At 42.7% G+C, this 20,593-nt stretch overlaps 1 protein-coding gene across 1 annotated transcript in view; it reads left to right on the plus strand.

The window, feature by feature from the left end:
- Positions 1-20,593, plus strand: part of Polr3b (RNA polymerase III subunit B) — a 97,101-nt gene that overhangs the window by 26,145 nt on the left and 50,363 nt on the right. The window contains exons 11-15 of the mRNA XM_076919779.1: positions 2,924-3,043; positions 6,254-6,388; positions 14,113-14,274; positions 16,990-17,190; positions 18,301-18,463. Of these exons, the coding sequence (XP_076775894.1) occupies positions 2,924-3,043; positions 6,254-6,388; positions 14,113-14,274; positions 16,990-17,190; positions 18,301-18,463 (781 nt within the window). The remainder of the gene's footprint in view (positions 1-2,923; positions 3,044-6,253; positions 6,389-14,112; positions 14,275-16,989; positions 17,191-18,300; positions 18,464-20,593) is intronic.

Consider the following 20,593-nt stretch of genomic DNA (forward strand, 5'->3'; position numbering starts at 1 on the left):
TCCTGCTCATAGAGCTTCCCTGCAGGATGGAGTGTTTCCATCTTGGAGAAAACTGTGATACCATAATTAGTCCTTTTAAAGATGTAGTGCTTCAGTGGGTTGCTTAAAATGTAGGATGTTTTGGTTTTGCCTGTTTTTAGCCTGCATCATTTTGTCTGTTCTGAAGCCTTAGCTTTATGATGTTCATATATGTTTTTCATCATTGTTCAGGAATGAATAATGGAAAAGGCACTCTTTGCTTTGGGGGGAATGTTGCTAGGGATAATATTTTGGCCTACTTGAGAACGTTGGCCCTCCCTGCAGCCCTCACTGTGAGAAAGTGACATGGTTGGATACCCAGAAAAGGGAAGGCATGTAAGTTATATCAGAAGGGATTCCCCTCTCCTTTGTGTCCCTCCCGTTTTTGCCTCAGTGAAGTGAGGACTCTAGTGCCCTTTCCCAAGGGGAAAAGTTTCATGAGGACATGTCTGTTGAGAGAGCACCAAGCTGCCTCTGTACCGGGCTTGCTTCCATCAGTTTTTTGTTGTTGTTGCTTTCTAGGAAGTCACCAGGGAAGTGCTTCCTGCTGGGTCTGCCTCTATCTAGCCATGTAGCTGTAACCTTAACTGTACGTACAAACTGTACAGTACCTCTGTTATCCCACGAGTCTCCTTTAGTATTCACCTCTACCCTCTGACACCACTGCATTATGATGGCTTTACCTTATCTTATTGTTCCAGAACTTTATGTACAGAATCAGATCGTGTGTTTTGAGTCTGGCATTTGCTAAGCATACTGTGAAATTCTCCCAAGGATGCTGGTTGTGGTTTGCTGTCCTTTTCATGTTGTTTATCCATGTTCTTTGTCCCTTTACTGCTTAATAACATTCCATTGGATGACTGTAGTAGATTTCCCCTTTCTGTGTTGATGTTCATTTGGATCTTTTTGCATTTGCTTTTATGGACAGTACTACCATTAACAAATCTTTATATAGATAAATTTTCATTTCTTTTGTGTAAATACTTAGTATAATTACTGGGTCTGAGCACAATGTGTAAAGTCAAAACTACTAAACTTTTCCAATCTTCAGACAAGCATATCATGTTGTATTACTGGCTGCAGTGTTCAAGTCTGGTTGCTTCTTGTTCTCAGAGTGTTTGGTGTCGTGTCTTTTGAATTTTAGATGTTCTAGCAGTGGTGCAGAATTACTGTATTGTGGCCTTAAGCATTTCTCTGACGGCAAGTGATGTAAAGTACTTTTGCATGTGGGAATCGGTCCTGGTCCTGTCTGCGAGATGCCCCAGCTCTTCATTTCTTCACAGCCTTCGATAAGCTGTTGATCTTTTTATTCATGAATTTCAGGGACCTTTTAAAATGAAGTCTGAGCCAGGCGGTGGTGGCACAGCCTTTAATCCCAGCACTTGGGAGGCAGAGGCAGGTGGGTCTCTGAGTTAGAGGCCAGCCTGGTCTACAGAGTGAGTTTCAGGACAGCCTGGGCAGTTACACAGAGAAACCCCGTCTCAAAAAACCAAAGAAAAACAACAACAACAACAAAGATCTGGCTTGAAATTGTGTCCACCTTTTCCATTGTGAACACTCACCTATTTCACTCACCCATTTCACTGCCTTTCTGTTCTTTTTCTTTCAGTGTTGTTTAACTTTAGGAAAAACAAAAACAGAAAAACCCCAAATTGTCAACAACCTGTCTGTTTGTTGTTACAGTTATTACTCTGTGTCCCGTTTAAGGATGTACTTGCCTACTCTATGTTAGGGTATTGTCTGTCTCTTTCTAGAATCCGTATAGTTCACATGTTAGGTCTAAAATCTTTTTTGTTGTATTTTATTTTTGTTTTTCAAGACTTGGTAGCCCAGGCTGTTTTGGAATTCACTCTGTAGACCAGGCTGGCCTCTAACTCAGAGAGCTGTGTGTACCACTATCTCCCAGCAGGTGGAAAGTCTTGCCTCAGATCACTTCTTCCTTTCGGTGTGAACTTGGTGTGAACTTGTCTACGTTTGGTACCGGGCTGTGTCTCACCACCGGTTTTCGAAAGGACGGTTTCTTTCTTGTTTTGTGGCTTTGTCACGAGTCAGTTGAGCACTCAGCACTCAGGTTCTTTTTTGGACTTGTGACTTGCTTCAGTTTTTCACTTGATATACCGTCATTACATCATCTTCATCACTGAGGAGGTTTCCTTTGTTTGTCTTTTGAGACAAGGTCTCTATGTAGCCCAGGCTGCCTCTACCTCTCAAGGGTTGAGATGAAAAGACTGATATCAGCACCCAGCTGTAGGTTTATACTGGAGATCCGGGTTGTTTCAGCTCTCCAAGTCCTCTCCGTAGTTATGTAAATCATAGAACCTAAGACTTTAGAGTCACCTAGTTTGGGGCTTTTTAAAACCTGCTAGGAATAAAATGATCTATTATGAATATATTAGTTACTTGAGAAAGACTTTAAACTGTAAGTCACGTTTAAACATTATCAAGCTGTCTAGTTTAGGACAGTGTCTTAATCCTGGATTTATTTAGGTTTTGTTTTCTCTGTAGCTCTTATAGCAGTCTTCCCATGGTTTGGTTTCTTTACGGGAAACTGCATCCCTCAGTGACACTCTGATGAAGAGTTGATGGCTGCCTAGACACATACACACAGACACATCTATGGTTTCTCAATTCCCTACAAACAATTATGTATCAATTTTATAGGAACAAGACAATTTAGAAATCAGAAGGGAACCATGCATTAGGTAGGCAGTGGGCTCTATTATTTTGTTATTCTGTTTCATGATGTCTAGTTTTTTTTTTTTTTTTTTTTTTTTTCCCAACCAGCAATGTGTGTAACCAGGGTTTTTTTTTTTTTTTTTTTTTTTTTTTTTTTGCTTGTAACAGCAGGTCAGCACTGATAAGTGATCTCCAGTAATTTAATTCAGACACTACGTTGTTTTTATAGGCACTGAAGTATATAGGGAATAAATTAAGAAGACAACGAATGTGGGGAGGCGGAGCAAAGAAAACCAAAATAGAAGAAGCGAGAGAGCTCCTGGCTTCTACCATCCTGACCCACGTGCCCGTGAGTATTACCAGCTGTGTACGAGTAGTGCCTGCGAGACTTGGTAACTCCTTCTAAAGACTCTTGAGTAATGGCTTAGGCTCTCTGAAGTGCATTCTAAAGAGGACTGGACTGTCCCACTGGGACCTAGCCCCTGTCAGCAGAGGTTCCAGTCGGTATTGGCTGACATCATCCCCAACACCTCGGATACCAGAGTTCCCATTGTCCGACTTCCGTCACTTACAAGGAAGTTCATGTTTACTTTACCTGACTGGTGAGTGTACAGAGAGAAGGCTGGAGTCTGTCTGCTGGCCGTGAAGTAGGTCCTGTTTATTTCCTGGTAACCTATCATTATAGGTCAACCATGGCATGTGGTGCATTGGCAGGAATGGGCCTTTCCCGAATTGAATGTGTGTGCTCCTTTTGTTAAGTCAAAGTTACCAATCATGGATGATCTGATTTCAGGGTTGCAAACTTCAGAGAATCTGTGGAAGTGGACTGGCCTGTGGTGGCAGTCAGGTTCAGTTTTCTAACCTTAGGACACTTCGAGCAAACAATACATACATCTACACTGTTCTATGGCTTCTGGTTATGTCTGTGATCTAATTCAGAGAATTATAACGTTGTTATTGAAGCTATATCTGAACTGAATTTTAAGCTCTTCTGGGTAATTGAAAAGAGTTTAAAATCAAAACAACAAACATAGGTAATGGAAACAGGCAGTAAGAGATTTGGAGCCAAGATACAGATGTTCAGATCCTGGTTTTGAACTCTTGGTTTTCCTTCCACCACTTTGAATTTCTCTGAACTTAAGTTTCTTCATTAGTATAATGAGGTAAGACTACTTCCTCCCAAGTCTCTTGTGATGATTCAGGGATGCAGCTTATGCAGAGAGCTCTTGTTTCCCAGTCCTCCAAGATGGTGTAGGAGCCTGGCTTACCTTAATACTGTAATGCAGACAGGCCTCCTTGACACTGCAGGCTGTGCTAAATTTGGGTCATAAAGTACAATTCCTTTGCTCTTTTGCAAAGAGACTGAACTACTATTTTTAAATGTGGGCTATACAGATTTCAGTAAAGAATAGGTGAATTAGGAAAAGAATGAACAGTTTTCAAATATTTTAAGACAGTTTTTTTTAAAAACCCAAGTTAAAACTTTGAGATAGGAACATAAGATATTACCAAGATAAAGCAATACTGTTTGTTGTTCTTTAAGACCAGCCTCAAGAGCACCCCTGGACGACTGCCTGGGAATCAGCTAGCAGTAGTGACACTCGGCCATAGACCCACAGAGTCAGAAGCTCCAGCGTGAGCCTCAGTCTGGCCGTGTATATTTTTACAAGTCCCAGGTGCCCGTGACACATACACAGACTTGAAAGCTATCACCAGTAAGAGTGGTGAGATCCAAAAGGTCCCAGGGTTCTGTTGACATCGGTTCCAGCATTCTGTGCTCATCGTAGAGCTTTTACTCACTTCAGGTCATTCGTGTTCATGCTCCCCACGGAGTGTCTCACCTGCTCTCGGTCGCCTACAAGTCATGTCAGCCATTAGAGCTGAGTGTTCCCGCTTCCCATGTGATTCTTTATAACATCCCTGGGATTTCAGTTTAGGTCTGGGGTTTGGTTTCTGGCATATAGTAGTTAAAGGGGAGGTGAGTAAAATGAGTTACATGGTACAGCAGGAGTGGTTGCTATGAATATGTTTACTTTTGCCTCGAAGTTCACTAGTATTTATGTATGTGAAATGGGAATGTGAACTGGGCTTTGTTGAAGATTAAAAATGTGATTAATAAAATCTTTATTTTTCTCATTAATAAGCAAAACAACTGTTATCGTTTATTAAATGGCCAGAAGAGTTAGATGATAATGCAGCTTGCCCAACATTAAGATCAGGAAAATAGAATGCAACACAGAGTTTTATAAGTACTGAGAATATAAAGTATTTATTATCACTGCATACCAAAGAGCTTCAAACCTCAGTGGCTGAATGTGACTGTGTCGTATCATTGGTCTGCGTTCACTAGCCTGCACCCTGACCAAGCCCGCTCAGTCAGTCAACAGGTTTTCCAGTGCAGGAGTGAGGATTAAAAGAAAAGAGATGATTAGACAACATTGCAGCATGGCCCCAGCCAGCTCTGAGGCTGAAGGCTGAGGCAGGTTTATCTTTTCCCCACTTTTAAACGATTTTAATTACATGTAAACATTTAGATCAGTTCTAGGTTGAGGAACCAGCAATACACTAGATACAAATAGTCAAGGAACAAACAAGGCAACTGACAAAATCCCGTGATCACTCTCATGATCATTGTTTCTAAGGGTGACACTGTTTCAGGATGACAAATATCTGAATCTACTTCCTGTCCTAGCCCACAGTCATATTCAGGCCTACATCTTTGTTCTAGCCTAAGACTTGAATTCCTGACTGAAATTACTTCTCTGTTTTAGCCTAAAATTAGATTCCTGCCTGAACTTACTTCCTTGTCAAGGCCCAATGTCAGATTCCTTCCTAAAGCCCATTTCCTTGTCTTTGGTCAATGTCAGATTTCTGCCAAGCAGCCCCAAAAGCTCTCCACAGCACCCAAAGTTAGAGAGGGGTTTTGTTGTGGGCCTACCATGAGTTGCAAGTGGTAGCTGAGAATAGAGTCATCTGATGGGTTTCCTGAGCTGGATGCCCACTATGGCCTCCTCACTCATAGCAAAATACATTGCTTTTCCCACAGTGTCCTGGACTTGCCCTGGACTCAGGGCTGGAGACAGGTAGTGAAAGTGCTAGTGCACTTAAGGGTCAGTCTAGAGCTGGCGTGGCATCATTTCTGCTATATCTCAGTCCGACTCCCCACAGGCCAGTCCGCAGTGGGCAGTGGCCAGTAGTCCACAGTGGGCAGTGGCCGGCAGTCCACAGTGGGCAGTGGCCGGCAGTCCACAGTGGGCAGTGGCCGGCAGTCCGCAGTGGGCAGTGGCTGGCAGTCCACAGTGGCAGTGGCCGAGTGACATGGAGGACATGGGAAGTAAAGCAGTTACCGTAGTCATCTTTGAAGGAAAAGTAGCTCAGGCAGTGGGTGGAAAGTCCGTATCCCTCTTGGGAAGTTTAGACTAGCTGGAGTTCCTAAAGTAGTGAGAATTATAACAGTTTGTTGCTTTTTATCTGAATGTACTAACATTGACTCTTTTCTCGAGGCACCTTAATTTAGGGTACACCATCTCAAAATGTTTCTCCCACTTCTGACTTTCAGGTGAAGGAATTCAATTTCCGAGCTAAGTGCATCTACACCGCAGTGATGGTGCGAAGGGTGATCCTGGCCCAGGGGGATAATAAGGTCGACGACAGGGACTATTACGGCAACAAGCGGCTGGAATTGGCAGGACAGGTGCTTTAATGATTTCCATGAAGAACTTGATTTTCTTTGATAAAATTAGATTTGTTGTCATTTTCGATCTGAATGCATCCCAATCCAATAGAATGTGAAGTATATAATTTTTCACCTGAGTTACTTAGATTTTTTTTTTTTAATGTGAAAAGTCTTTGTTCTGAATATTTCTGTGATGTGTCTCCTGTGCTGTGCCTTTTGTTGAGACATTTACCCTTGCTCCCTGCAATATTGGAAGTGAAGCGTGGCTTTAAGTGATATAATTTACTCAACTAATAAATGTTTCTTAGACAGGTCTATGTTCCAGGCTTATGCCTAGGTGTACATGCTGGGCATACAGGAGGAGGAAGGTAGACAGACTGACAGAGGGGTGTGTGTGTGTGTGTGTGTGAGAGAGAGAGAGAGAGAGAGAGAGAGAGAGCGCACCTGCTCACACTTTCGTGTACATCATTCAGGTGTCCACAGAGGCGCAAAGCTTCAAGTCCCCTGGAGTCACAGGTGGCTGTGAGCTGCCTTATGTGAGTCTTGGGAACCCAAGTGTCCTCTGCAAGAGCAGGAAAGTCTCTCAACCTCTGAGTCGTCTCTGCAGCCCCAGCTCATTTATTAAGCCGATGTGAGCTGATCAGATAGGCAGAGATAGAGTGAATTTCTTTGTTTTGGATTTCGTTTTACATGTGATATGAGCTGGGTTTTCACTGGCAGAGAACAGGTTTGGAGATAAACAGGCCAAGACTGGGCTGTCCAGGGAGGTGATAGCTATGATCCAGGTGAGGGGTTGCCAGCTGGGAGGATAACACATTCCACAACTGAGGTTAATTTTTATTACATTGAGGTTGTGTGTGTGTGTGCATGAGAGTGTGTGTGTGTTGGTGTGTGCATGTGTGTATCATGGAAATCAGAGGATAACTTGCAGAATGGTTCCCCCTTTCACGATGTGGGTCCTGGGAATTGATCAGGCTTGGCAGCAAATGCCTTTACCCACTGAGCCATCTTTCTAGTCCGACGACTATATTTGAAAATTAGACTTCAGGAATTAGAACAGTTTGGGGCTTGGGAAGAGTGGGGGATTGGGGAAGCTGTGTGGTTAAAGGTTAGCACATTCAGAGCGACACTCACTCTGAAGGGAGTCGTGCTATTCCTGTTCCTAATCCTCATTTCCACCATTTTTCTATTAAAAAAAAAATCAAGCTGTTAAGTGAGTCCTTAAAAACTGGATTGTTTAGAGGAATACAGAAGGGAGGAGGGAGGAGGCTAGAGAGGATGCCCTGTTGCTTAAGAAATTAGAATTAGAAAGAGGACTCCCACAGCAAGAAAACATAGCTTAGTGAACAGTGTAAGCATGGAGAAGGTATTGTGTTGGAAGAATATGTAAAAACAATAGCTGCTGTGCCCACCCGTGGGATGAGGCCGGGCAATGGGCTTCAGCTTTAGATAACAGAGTTGTCTCCACCGGTCCAGTGAGCTTTCCCTCAGTCTGACTGTCACCAGAGGGTTGCCAGGCCAGCTGCCAGTAGGTGTTAGCAAAACCTACTGATTTCAGGCTTAATCTTTGCACCTACCTTTTCTTTTTCGGTAATGTGTTCATTATTTGCTGCGCGTTACCCTGTTCTTTGTCTACAAATTTTTTGTTTCTAATGCAGCTTGCTTTGTATGGGAGAGATATGGAATAGCACCAAAATCCAGCACCCTGGAAAGCCAGGGATTTCCATCCAGGGACAAAAGAGTGCCGTCCTGACTTCAGAGATTGCCTAATCCCAGCTGTTCTGATAATGTAATTAAGGCTGCCTAATGTCTTTAATTTTGCAACCAGTTTGTGTGAAAGGGAGAATTTGGCACTCTGAAGGCTTAAACACTAAATAGCAATCTCAAGGCGCCTAATTAGAATTCTCTGACATTAAGCTAATTGGTGAAACTGTATTTCAACGGCTTAACTTCTTTATTAATTTTTTTTTAGCATTTTCATTGAAAATCAATTGATGAGCTGTCAGCAGTTTTCCCTTAAATATGATTTTCTTAGTGGTGCTTCTGTCTTCAGCAGGAGGAAAGGCCTCCCAGCAGCAGTAAGAAGTGGTGAATGTTAGCACGGCTTCCCACTCTCACTTTACTTCCGACCCAGATATTGTGGTTCATTGTACAGCTTAGCCTTGTGGCCCCTCCTTGCTCTAGTGACTGGACAGCATTATTTCTCTAGATTTGAAGCTTCAGGAGAGGAGAAATGTATTCCTATAACAGTTTTGTTGACTATGGCTTCCTATTCATTAGTATTTAGCACTGGGGACATTTTCTTGTGTTTGAATCAGGAGGCCACAAAAGATTCAGCTGGGATCCCAAAACACTTTTTCATAATTTGAGACAAAAGCAGCTAAGTGTAAGGGGCTAATTAAAAGGAGCGCTGGGCTTCTGTGGTCTGCTTAAGGGTACTTGATTCTGTTCAAGATGCTTATGCAGGTTCCGTCGCACTGCCCACAGGAAGTGGCTGGAACCACTTCTGTAGCCCCTCACCCCTGCACCTGCTCCCACTCCCATTTTTTCTTCCCATGACTGAAGCTGCTGGGCCTGACTAGAAGAAAGGATTAAGCTCAGGGAGGAAGTTTTCTTTTAGAACACTTTTGTAAATGCAGGTCCAGGACCCCAGCTTCCTGATCTGCAGGCTTGGCTTTGGTAGAAAAGTAGACGGATGCATCCAACTTAAGGGGGACGGCAGTTAAAAATGGTCCAGCTTAGGAAAGTTGTCTTGCAGTTAAGGAAGGCTCAGTTGTTTTGAATAATTCTTTATTCAGAGCCACAGTCTGCTTGCCTATTATAAACACTCAGGAGTCTCTCAGGGTGGGATTCAGTGAAACTTCAGCTTCAATGCTTTCAGTGAATCTCAGAATTCCTCTTTAAATGAGCCATTGAAATGTTTTTCTGATTTACTTAAGTCACAAACAGATATATTGAACTTTTTTTCTTCTGTTAATAAAAGGAAAACTTAGTGGAAAATGTGAGTATAATTGGGACTAAAGATGGTGTTTGTAATATCTCCCATGTTTGTTATTGAAGAGCTATGCCAGCTCCTATTTCTAGTATATAGTAGCTACTTAGTCTTTTCTCTCTGTGCACTTTGGATTCCGATATTTTGCTTCTCTGTTGCTTGCTCTAAGCAACAGTTTCGTTTTCTTAAACCTGACAGTTTTGTGCAGCAGGCATTCAGGTGGAACTGGAACCGGGCTTTATGCCTGTGTATCTGCTGCTGGTGGAGGACACCCATTGGTTGTCTAGTAGGTGCCCAGAGGGTAGGCTGAAGGGCAAGGCCCAGTGGGGCTGTGATCTCTTAGGGCTGTGACATTCTGGTGGCTCCACACTCTTGAGAGTCCATGTCCCCATGGGCAAGACCGAAACTCTGTGACTTCAGGCCCAGACCCATGAGGCACACTGTATCAAGATGGTCACAAGCCTTGCCCGTATTTAGGTGCTAGGGGTACATGCCCTGTACCACACACAGTTTTTATAGCTCGGGGCTACCCAGAGCTTAGGGCAGAGTTTATTTCTGTAATTTGGATTTGCTTCTTGTGGCTCTCTGCTAGGAGCTGCTTTCACTCCAGCTGTTTGTATCTATCACCTGGGACTGCATTTTCTCTGGTTCTTCATCCAGTAAAACAAGAGGAGAAGTGAGAGGGCCCTGGTGGGCGGGAGGGGAGTCTGCAGTTCAGATGGTCGTCTAACGCCATCGCACAGTGTGGCTTACTCCTAGGTGAAAAGTCTTAAACAAGAAGTGTAGCCAGTTTTGCCTGCCAGCGCCTTCAAAGATGACAATGCCTTTTTCAGCTGTGATCTGGCTGCAGGCAAGTCTGTCCATTGCGTGCTACATACCCTATAGTTCTGAAACAACCATCTTACATGGTTTCAACACCTCTTGTTCTAGCCATTTTCTTGGTTTTTCAGGACCAAAGTATGTGAAATTTGTTATTTAATAGGACCTATTTTTATGTAATTTTTAGCAAAAATTAAAGCTATATCACATAGACTGTTATGAAGGGCACAGATAAAATGATTACTGAAAGCTGCTTCTTAGCTTAGCCTGTCACCAGTACCACTCCATTTACCTAGTGTCCCTCTCTCCTCTCTCTGTTGCTAGAGATATTTCTGTTTATTATTAGCTTGATTTCTGACAGTGTATTTTTGTTTTAAAGGTTTGTTTCTATTATCTTTAAGTATGCATATGTATGTGAGCATGTGCACATAAGCTTAGATGCACATGGAGGCTAGAAATGTTTGATCCCCTGAAGCTGGAGTTAAGGGCAGTGTGAGCTGCTGGCTCTGGGTTCTGGGACTCAGGTCCCCTGGAAGGGTAGCACACTGCTCTTAACTGTTGGTCCATGCCTCTAACCCTGATTGCAAAGTTTAAAACCTTTTATTGCAATATAGCTTTTATTTATTTTTGAGCTTTGTAAAATAAATTTTTATCATATACTTCATCTCCACTGTTCCGAATCTAAGAGCCAAGGCTAAGGGATCAGAGCCCTGTATGTAGCACAGGAACTGCACTAGAGGATCCTTTCTGTTTTGTTTGGGTTCTCCATGGTAGAGAATACCTGCCCACACCAAATAAGCTTGAAGGTCAACCTTCCTCATTCAGTTTGCTGACTCAGTGCTAGTCTCTTCCAGAAAAGCTTTGTGAGAATTGAGACCTAGAATTAGCCCTTAAATACTATTATGTGTTCGTTGTAGTGGGGAGGGAGAGAATCCAGACACTAAGCCACTGAGCTACCTACTTACTGACTCCTGTTTGGAGATTTGGGGTGGTTTGTCGGGTTCGTCAGGATCTCATCGTGGCTCAGACTGGCCTTGAACTCACTGTATATCCGTGGCTAGGCTTCTGCCTCTTCCCTTCCAGGTACTGGGATTGCAGAAATATGCCACAACACCCAGCCTCCTGATGATGTGTTTTCCCATGTATGAACATGCCTAGCTGGGAGTTTGTAGAGACTAGAGAGATGCTCTTGAACATTCGTGTGTCATGTATGAACATGCCTAGCTGAGAGTTTGTAGAGACTAGAGAGATGCTCTTGAACATTCGTGTGTCATGTATGAACATGCCTAGCTGGGAGTTTGTAGAGAATAGAGAGGTGCTCTTGAACATTCGTGTGTCATGTATGAACATGCCTAGCTGGGAATTTGTAGAGACTAGAGAGATGCTCTTGAACATTCGTGTGTCATGTATGAACATGCCTAGCTGGGAGTTTGTAGAGACTAGAGAGATGCTCTTGAACATTCGTGTGTCATGTATGAACATGCCTAGCTGGGAGTTTGTAGAGACTAGAGAGATGGTCTTGAACATTTCGTTTGCTGGCCGGGCTGCTTGATGGGTGATGCTGCTGTGTGTCAGGAAGAATGTGTCTGCTAGGGTTTCCCTTTTGGCTGGGTTCAGGTGCTGGAGTCCCAGTTCTTCTCTTTTAAAATGGACCAGTTTTTCTCCTGATGGCTCTCAGTTGATGAGAATTAGTTCCATTTTTCACTATTTTCTTTATGATGTGGAAAGTCATGGTATCTAGTATTTTTATTCTAATACATTGTTCATTATCTAGAATTTTAAAAACTATCTTTGGTTTCATTGAGACATAATTTATGTGTGAAAGGTAAGAAAAAATGCTAGCAAAAATTATTTTTTTAAAAAATTCTCATTATGTAGTCCAATCTGGCACAGAACAAAGATCCACCTTCCTCTTCCTCCCCAGTGCTAATATTAAACATGTATGCCAACACACATGGCCTCTAAAATGCGTTTTAAAACTGAGTTTGCAGAATAATTTAGTTCTCCAGTTTGTTGCAGAGTCAGTGAAATGTGTATTAGTTTTTGTTTTTTACTTAAATTTGACATTGGCTTCTTCATTTTTCTTAACATATGAGTAATCAAATAAGTGACTGGCAGCTTTTGACCAAGAATGCATTTGAATCTGTAGGACAATGTAGAGAGAACTGACTTCTAAATAATCATTTCCTTGGTGACTGGACATCTCTCCTATTGAGAGTTTCAATCATTTCTCTTGACAGTACTTTAAATACAATTGCTTTCTGTTTATTGGACTTGGATCTTGCAAGCTTGCTAAATCCACATCTTCTTCATAATGTAGTTTCTTTTAGGGTCCCTGTAATCTTCTCTGTCCATGTGTTATCCTCAAGTAAAGACAGCTTTATGGCAGCTTCCTTCCCATTATTGATAACCCTTGTTGCCCCATTGAACTGCACGCCTCCTCCACTGCTGAGCTGAATAGGGATATGAAGCTAGCCATTCTTCCTTGTTCTCAGCTTTGTAAAGGAAAGCTATCTGTTTCCTGACCCTTCCCAATGGGCTAGGCCCCTGCTGTGCAGTGATCTTTGGCCTGAGCAGGTTTCCTGCTCCTCCCCAAGGAAGCTGGGTTTGGGATCTACCTCATCCCTCTGGCATCATACCTTTTCCCTGACATTAGTGACCAGAACATTGCTGGTCTTCCTCCAGTGGCAGCCTGCTCTTCCTTGTTTATAGGTGCAAGGCTTGTGGATGGCAAGGAAGGGTCTCTTCTGCACCTCTGCCCTTCTTTGACTGCAGGTTGCTCTTACCTCCTGGACATACTAGGCAGAAGGTTTCCTGACCCTTCCCCGGCTGCTTACACATTTACTCCATATGCAAGAAAATACAGGGAACTAGACAAAATTCAGTTGCCTTTGTTCCAACAAAGATGTCTTTCTCATGGTTTCTCTTACTGTTTCCTGAGCAGACCATGGGGCAAGAAAATAAAACTTGTGAGTGTTAAAGACTAAAGAATTCTAAACTCACATGATAATCCCCAGTTGCCCTTAAAGTCACCTGTAGGGCTTGGTCTGTGTCTTCTGTGGTCTCTCTGTTCTTGTTGTACCACCTGCCTGTGCCTTCAGACATGGAGGTTACTGGAGTTGGAGCCTCATTTAAGAGGAAATACAGATGAGACTTTGTATATGATTTCTTTCCTTGAGGGTTTTGTTTTTCAGGTCTTGCCATGATGTTGTACTAGTTTTTTGTTCATTTTCATTGGATGCTAATGTACTAGTATAAGGATATCTGAGCTTATCTAAAGATTACTTGTATCGGTTGGAATTTATAGCTGATACCAGTGGTACTGTCCTTATACAACTAAATGGAGATTTCAGTAGGAAACCGATTCACACCCCACACACCTCGTTTTGGTTTTTGAGACAGGGTTTCTCTGTGTGGCCCTGGCTATCCTGGAACTCGCTCTATAGACCAGGCTGGCCTCGCTTCTGGTGACTTGTTAGAAATGCAGATTACTGTGCTTTCCTGTGATCTGCTGAACCAGAAACTTCACCCTGACAGCGTCTGACTGCATCTGCCAGTGTCTGCTGCTGCTCTGGAGGACAGTGCTGGGGAGCAGAGCAGTGGCAGTTTTCTAAGGAGCTGTGGCAGCTTACTTCATACCAGTAGTGCAGAGCGGCTCAGCTAGCATCCTGTCTTCAGTATCCTCAGATCTGTCATCTCAGTACCTGTCTTTGTAAATTAGAAGTTGGCCATTTGTCAGTGAACAACACCTCTGCTTTTATTCAGCATTCCTGCAGTGTTTAACATATATTTATTTATCAACACTTTCTACATATGCATTACGTTGAATTTTTACAAAAATATATTGTTTTCGGTTTTAAAATTTGTCTTAAAAATAAAACCAGGTCCTCTATTAAGAGCTAAGTATAATCATTGTGTGCTTTTCTTCCAGCTCTTAGCTCTTCTTTTTGAAGATTTGTTTAAAAAATTTAATTCAGAAATGAAGAAGATTGCAGACCAAGTGATTCCTAAACAAAGAGCGGCCCAGTTTGACGTCGTGAAACACATGCGCCAGGACCAGATTACCAATGGCATGGTCAATGCCATTTCCACGGTGAGTCTCCAGCCTGCTTTGCAGTTTGGGACTTCATTAAGTGCACTAGGAATGGAAAAGACTCTGGGAACCCATGTGACAGAGGTAGAGACCATAAAGGATGCATTTACATCAAAGGCACATGAAAAAAACCACACATTCTCTGAAATTAGTGTAAAGTTTAAGGGCTCTCAGTAGGAACCCCTAAGCCAGTAGTCTCATTCAAGACTGCTACTGTCTGAAAATGAAGGTATCTGTTCGCTTTTAAAACTCATAGCAACTATCTGATCAAGTGTGCCTCCCATTTGATGTACCAGACATACAGTTTTATGGGTGGGATCTTTTCCCTACAGAGAACAGTGTGGCCCCGAATGTTGACTCCCATAACTGTGAAACAATAGTATGGACTCATCTCAGTGCTCAGCTTCAGAGATTTAGTGGGTCTGTGTAGGCAGCTACAGTATAGGTGCACCCCTCTCTGTGCCTTTGACATATTAGCCTTCTGTGGTCCAGGTTCTCAAGGTAGAAGAGCCTGCAGTGTTGAGCATGCTCCTGCCCGAATTGCTTTCTGTTACTCCCTACTTTAGGCCTCAAGAACATGGCACTGTTCTCTCAGCATGACACTGTTTTGTCTTCTTGACCACCTACATATTTGAAAGCATTAGGCCTGTGGTGGGTGTGTCCTGATCTGAGGGGACCCAGGAGTGTACCCCCAAAAGAACACTGTCACTAAGTTAGCTTCAATCTGGAGCAGTTTCAGGCTCTGTCTCGACCTCTAGTTTGTTCCTTCTCTGCCTTATGGTTTGCTTCTGCAGAACAGGAGAACAAATTCTTTCAGCTTTATTCCCCACCTACTTCCTGTATGTATGTTAGCTCTGTGCTGAGTATTTACCTGATTTACTCTTGCTCTCTGGGCATAGGTCTCATCCCAAGGATAAGAGTAGCCAGCTGAGCATGCAGCAACCAGACTTCCATCCTTGAGACGCCTGTTTGCTTGCTCTTGGCTTTTAAGGTGTAGAGCTTTATGCCTAGAATTTACCACTTTTCCACACTGTCAAAAACTAAAAGTTTCAAATAAATAGATTCTGAGTTTAACAAAGTAAAACTTTGACTCATGAAGGACATGCCCTGATGTCATATTGTAATATGAAACACTATTGGATCTCACAAAACCACACCAGTTTTCCTGTTTCGAGGAGTCTAAAGCCAGGATCCATCAGTGCTCTCCTGAAATTGAATTGAAAAATTTGTGTTATTTGTCCTCTGTATGTTTTTCCAAGAAAATATTCACAACTTTCATCTGGTTCTTTGAGAGGAAGCACCCCAGCATACACAGATTTCCTTTATGAAATTGTTGTGGCCCATGCTCTGCCTCAACGCTTCTGCCTCAACGCTTTGGTTGAGCTAAGTGCTCTGGTCAAGAGAGAGAGTGGGGCTCTTGGGGCAAGAGACTCGAAGAATGGAGACAAGACAGGGTGTGATCTCCAAAGTCTCTCTTTGAAGGGAATTCTGAGGTATTTATATACACAAGCAGGAGAACACAGGTGAAAACACTTTACCACGTGCACCATACAGCTGAGGTCACTAAACAGCAAAACAAGCTATGTGGGATAAACAAGATTTATCAGAGTGTGCTTCAGCTGTTATAGGCTTTTGACAACCAAGTCTTTCATCAGGGTATATGGTTCCATATGGCTGCAAAGTTGATCTAGCCACTTTCTACTAAAGTCGGCTCCCAACATGAAATCATGGAGATAATTGGGTCAAGGTTTTTTACTTTGCTTTTTCAATATATACTATTTTCTGCAGTTACTTCACATTGCTATGTGTTCATATTTTGGGGGAATATTATTTAAAATGTTCAAATAATATAACGAGAAAAGTATAGTTAATGTAATCTGATATATTCAGTATATAGGAGATAAAATTACCATTCAAGGTTTTTCTCATGAAGTTCATTTTATTAATATTTCGTTAGCATTCAGAGTCATAGAGTTCATTGTTACTTCATCTTTACATTAATGACATAAATCTATCTTAATATTGATATGACCACAGAATTTCTTGATTTGACAACATAGTATTTCTTAATGTGAATAAAGTACAGTTTTAAGGCTGAAGATGTAGCTCAGGGTAGAGTGCTTTCATAGCATTTGCAAGCCCTGGGTTTGATCCCCAACGTTGGAAAAAACAATAAACAAAAAAGCCAAGCTAGTTTAAAACATGTAATTTGATATTCCTTGGACCAGGGTTAAGAAAGTACAGATGATTATCTCTATGAGAGCTGTATTATCTCTATAATGCTATGAGAGCCATTTTTCTGTGTTTATATTTGTCTTAACATATCTTTGGAAGGCATCTAAATAGCAATCCAATGTGGGGTTCCCTTTTGAGTTTTAGACTGCTTTTGCCTGAAGAATGTGGAAACCTTAATGTCTGGTTGAACTGACGTGGCCAGTGGACCCTGAGTCCCCAAAAGATGACTCTCCTGGGATGAGCATTTGAAGCCTGTTGCTAGCCACGGTGTGGCCTCATTGTGTGCCCCGGCCTGTTGCTAGCCACGGTGTGGCCTCATTGTGTGCCCCAGCCAACCATCTGGCTGAGTTTCAACTTCAGTTGTATCGTTTTGGTTTCTACAGTTAGATCATGGCTGTATATGCATTAGCAGGCATTTGCTGTGACAAACTTCCCAGTTTATAGAAAGGTAAGTAGCCTCATGTATTCCTCTCTCTACAGGGAAATTGGTCTCTGAAGAGATTTAAGATGGACCGGCAGGGTGTGACCCAGGTGCTCTCTCGATTGTCATATATATCTGCCCTTGGCATGATGACAAGAATCTCTTCCCAGTTTGAAAAGACAAGAAAAGTGAGTGGCCCTCGTTCTCTGCAGCCGTCTCAGTGGGGAATGCTCTGTCCCTCCGACACACCTGAAGGAGAGGTAAGGTACATGAGCGTCCCTGTGGGGTCAGAGGTCATACCTGTTGGAGTAGGAGTCTGAGGTTCATTTCTTCCGTTGTGATTAACCACTTATTTGTGTGGAAATACTGATGCAGCTTGTCATGGCTACAGCACTATTTGGAAAGCAACAGGCTTTGATTTCCGTATCAATGCTCTCAGCAAAACAGAGGTTTCACTTTACTGGTTTTTAGTTCAAAATAGCAAGCACCCTTGATAGAGTCTTTAAGGAGCTCTCAAACTTCTCTCTGAGACCTCATAAGCCAGGCCTCCATTGTCTCCACTGATGTCCGCATTCTTACCGTCCAAGCCTCCACAGAACAGCCCACTGAGCACTCAATAGCTTTTCCATTCCAAAGTTCAGATGCTACCACAATCTTCCAAAAAGTGCACGGTCAGGTCTGTGATAGCAGTGCCTATGACCTGGTACCCGTTTCTATCTTCCTTAGGGTTTCTGTTACTGTGTTAAATGACTTGACTATCAGCAGCTTGGGGAGGAAAGGACTTATTTAGCTTATACTTCCAGGTCACACTCCATCACTGAGGGAAGCCAGGATAGGAACCTGAAAGTAGGAATTGAAGCAGAAGCCATGGAGGAATGTTGCTTACTACCTTGTTCCTCCTGGTTTGCTCAGCCTGCATTCTTGTGCATTCCAGGGTTAGCAGCCCAAGGATGGCACCACCCACGATGGACTGGGCCCTCCCATATCAATTACTAATTAAGAAATGTATGCAGACCTACCTGCGGCCTGGTGTTATGGAGGCATATTTTTCAATTGTGGTTCTCAGATAACTTTAGCTTGTGTTGACAATAAATTAGCCAGGACATTGTCCTTTGTTATTTGAGGATAAATTCCTCAGGTTAGGGAGTATACACATTTTAAAGGTGAGGTAGTTTGTTTGAGGTGTGTGTGTTTGTGTGTGTGTGTGTGTGTGTGTGTGTGTGTGTGTGTGTGTGTGTTTGAATTTCAAGTGTCCTTTTCAAGGCTGTACTCTTATATTGTGAAGAAGAAAGTGGTGAGCATTTTCAGATGTGAGCTATACTTCATAGACTACTGTCGATTCTTTGAAGTGACTGTCTGTTTTTTGTTAGGCCTGTGGTTTGGTTAAGAACTTGGCCCTCATGACACATATAACAACTGATATGGAAGACGGACCCATTATTAAGTTAGCTGGGAACTTGGGAGTAGAAGATGTGAATTTATTATGTGGAGAAGAGCTATCTTACCCAAATGTGTTTCTTGTCTTCCTGAATGGTAGGTATGCTATAGAGACGTGTTCATTCTAAGCCAGTGTTTCTCAGCCTGTGGGCCACAACCCCTTGGTAGGGCTGGGGGTGTTTTGAATGACACTTTCACAGGGGTTGCATATCAGACATCCTGCATATCAGATATTCACATTACAATTTAAAAGAATAGCAAAATTACAGTTATGAAGTAGCAGTGAAAATAGTTTTATAGTTGGGGCATCACCACAACATGAAGAATTGTATTAAAGGGTTATAGCATTAGGAAGGTTGAGAACCACAGTCCAAAGCTAACTTTTGGAAGTAGAGAAAGAATACATTATTTTTTTTTATTTAAAGCATAAATATACTTTAATTCTGGCCCTAGCTAGACCTTGATTTATTTTTTATTTGTTTTTGTTAAAAAATAAACACTTTTTATGCAAGGTATTCTGGTTATGGCTTCCCTTCCCTTTCTGGTTATTGTTTCCTCCCAGGTCCTCCCCACCTCCTTGCCCTTCCAATTCTGACTTCTTTTTCCATCTATTTAGAAAACTAATAGGCAAAACAAAATGAAACAAAACCCAAACTAGAATAAAAGAAAAGAAACAGAAGAAATAGCACATAGGTGTGCATGAATACACACACACACACACACACACACACACACACACACACCATCAAAACCCATTTAAAAACACAAGATTGGAAACCATAATGTACAAGCAAAAAAACTAGTATTTAAAAAAAAAAAAAAAAAAAAAAAAGCTCAAATAAAGCACTATGAGACTAAACAAAATCTCCAAGAATACTATTATATTCTTTTTATCTTGGCCATCTACTGTTGGGTATGGCCCCCCTTTAAAGTGGTTAGAATACCCACTCCACTGGTTAGAATAGAGACTCCACTGGAGAAAATAATTTTTTTTATGGGTTGTTGTCAATTGCAGATAGCTTCCACAGGTCCAAGCCAGATGGGGTCCCAGGGCTGAGAGGGAGCATAGACAGGTCCCATCTCTAACCAGGAAGCTATGTCCAGCAGACCTTAATTTAACAGAGGAAAGGTGATAACAGAAAGTTGATCTTCAGCTATGATACCCAAGTGCCTTAGGTTTATTGGTTTCCGTGTGTTTCATTGCTGTGAAGGGACAACATGAGCAGGGCAACCCTTAGAAAGGAAAGCATTAACGTTGGTATGGCTTACAGTTTCTGAGGTTCAGTCCGTTATCATTGCAGGAAGCTTGGCAGTGTGCAGGCAGACATGGCGCTGTAGTTCTACGTCTTGATCTGAAGGCAGCCAGGAAGAGACTCTATCACACTGGCCAGACTTGCGCATACAGAAAATTAAGACCTCAAAGCTCCACTTCACAGTGACATACTTCTTCCAACATGGCCACACCTCCAAACAGTGCCACTTCCTATGGGCCAAGTATTCACACTACCACACCAAGACTCTGAGAACACAGAACACTGCTGAGGTCCATCTCCTGCTTTCCATCTATTTGCAGCTGCTAAAATATCCATAGTAAGATAAGCTCTGTGTAGTTTCTAGTGGCTAAATATGCACACAGTTCTGCAGAAGTGATCAGATAACTCTCCAGCCTTTCAGTCACTCAGCCCAGCAGCTATGGCAGAGGAGATGTTCTACTGCTTTGCTTCATGTCCGGTTCTCCCTTTGTGTTTACTCTGCTCTCCCCCAGTGGCTGGCAGCAGTGTGCCCACCTTTCTCCTTTTAACTTGGTAGCTGTATCCTGTCCGATGTGCTCATCTCCGGCCATCCCTTTCCCCCCATTCAGAGAGTATTAGTATACAGGCTCTGGAGGACGGGTCAGGACCTCAGCAAGGCAGTCGGCTGTTTGCCTTGTCAGTGTTGGTCCCAAGGGGTTGATGGGAGCTGGCTCTTAGTCTGCATGCCATCCGGTGCCTCCCTGAATCCTGGGAGGTTCAGGGCTGGTCCAAGGCAGAGTTCTCAGCACTTCCTCTCTACATGATGCCAGGCTTCACACCGGAACAGGCAGGTGTCCCCATCACCATGCTGACAGCTGAGGACAGTCAAGGGAGCACTTGGGGAATTCCTCAGTCAGTATCCCGTGTGATGGCCACAGGCTTCAAGGCCCTTATCTTTGAGCATACTTTTGTGCTGCTTCCTAGAGCCAGTGGA

This window comes from Arvicanthis niloticus, chromosome 22 (genome assembly GCF_011762505.2).
Source record: "Arvicanthis niloticus isolate mArvNil1 chromosome 22, mArvNil1.pat.X, whole genome shotgun sequence".
Taxonomy (NCBI): Eukaryota; Metazoa; Chordata; class Mammalia; order Rodentia; family Muridae; genus Arvicanthis; species Arvicanthis niloticus.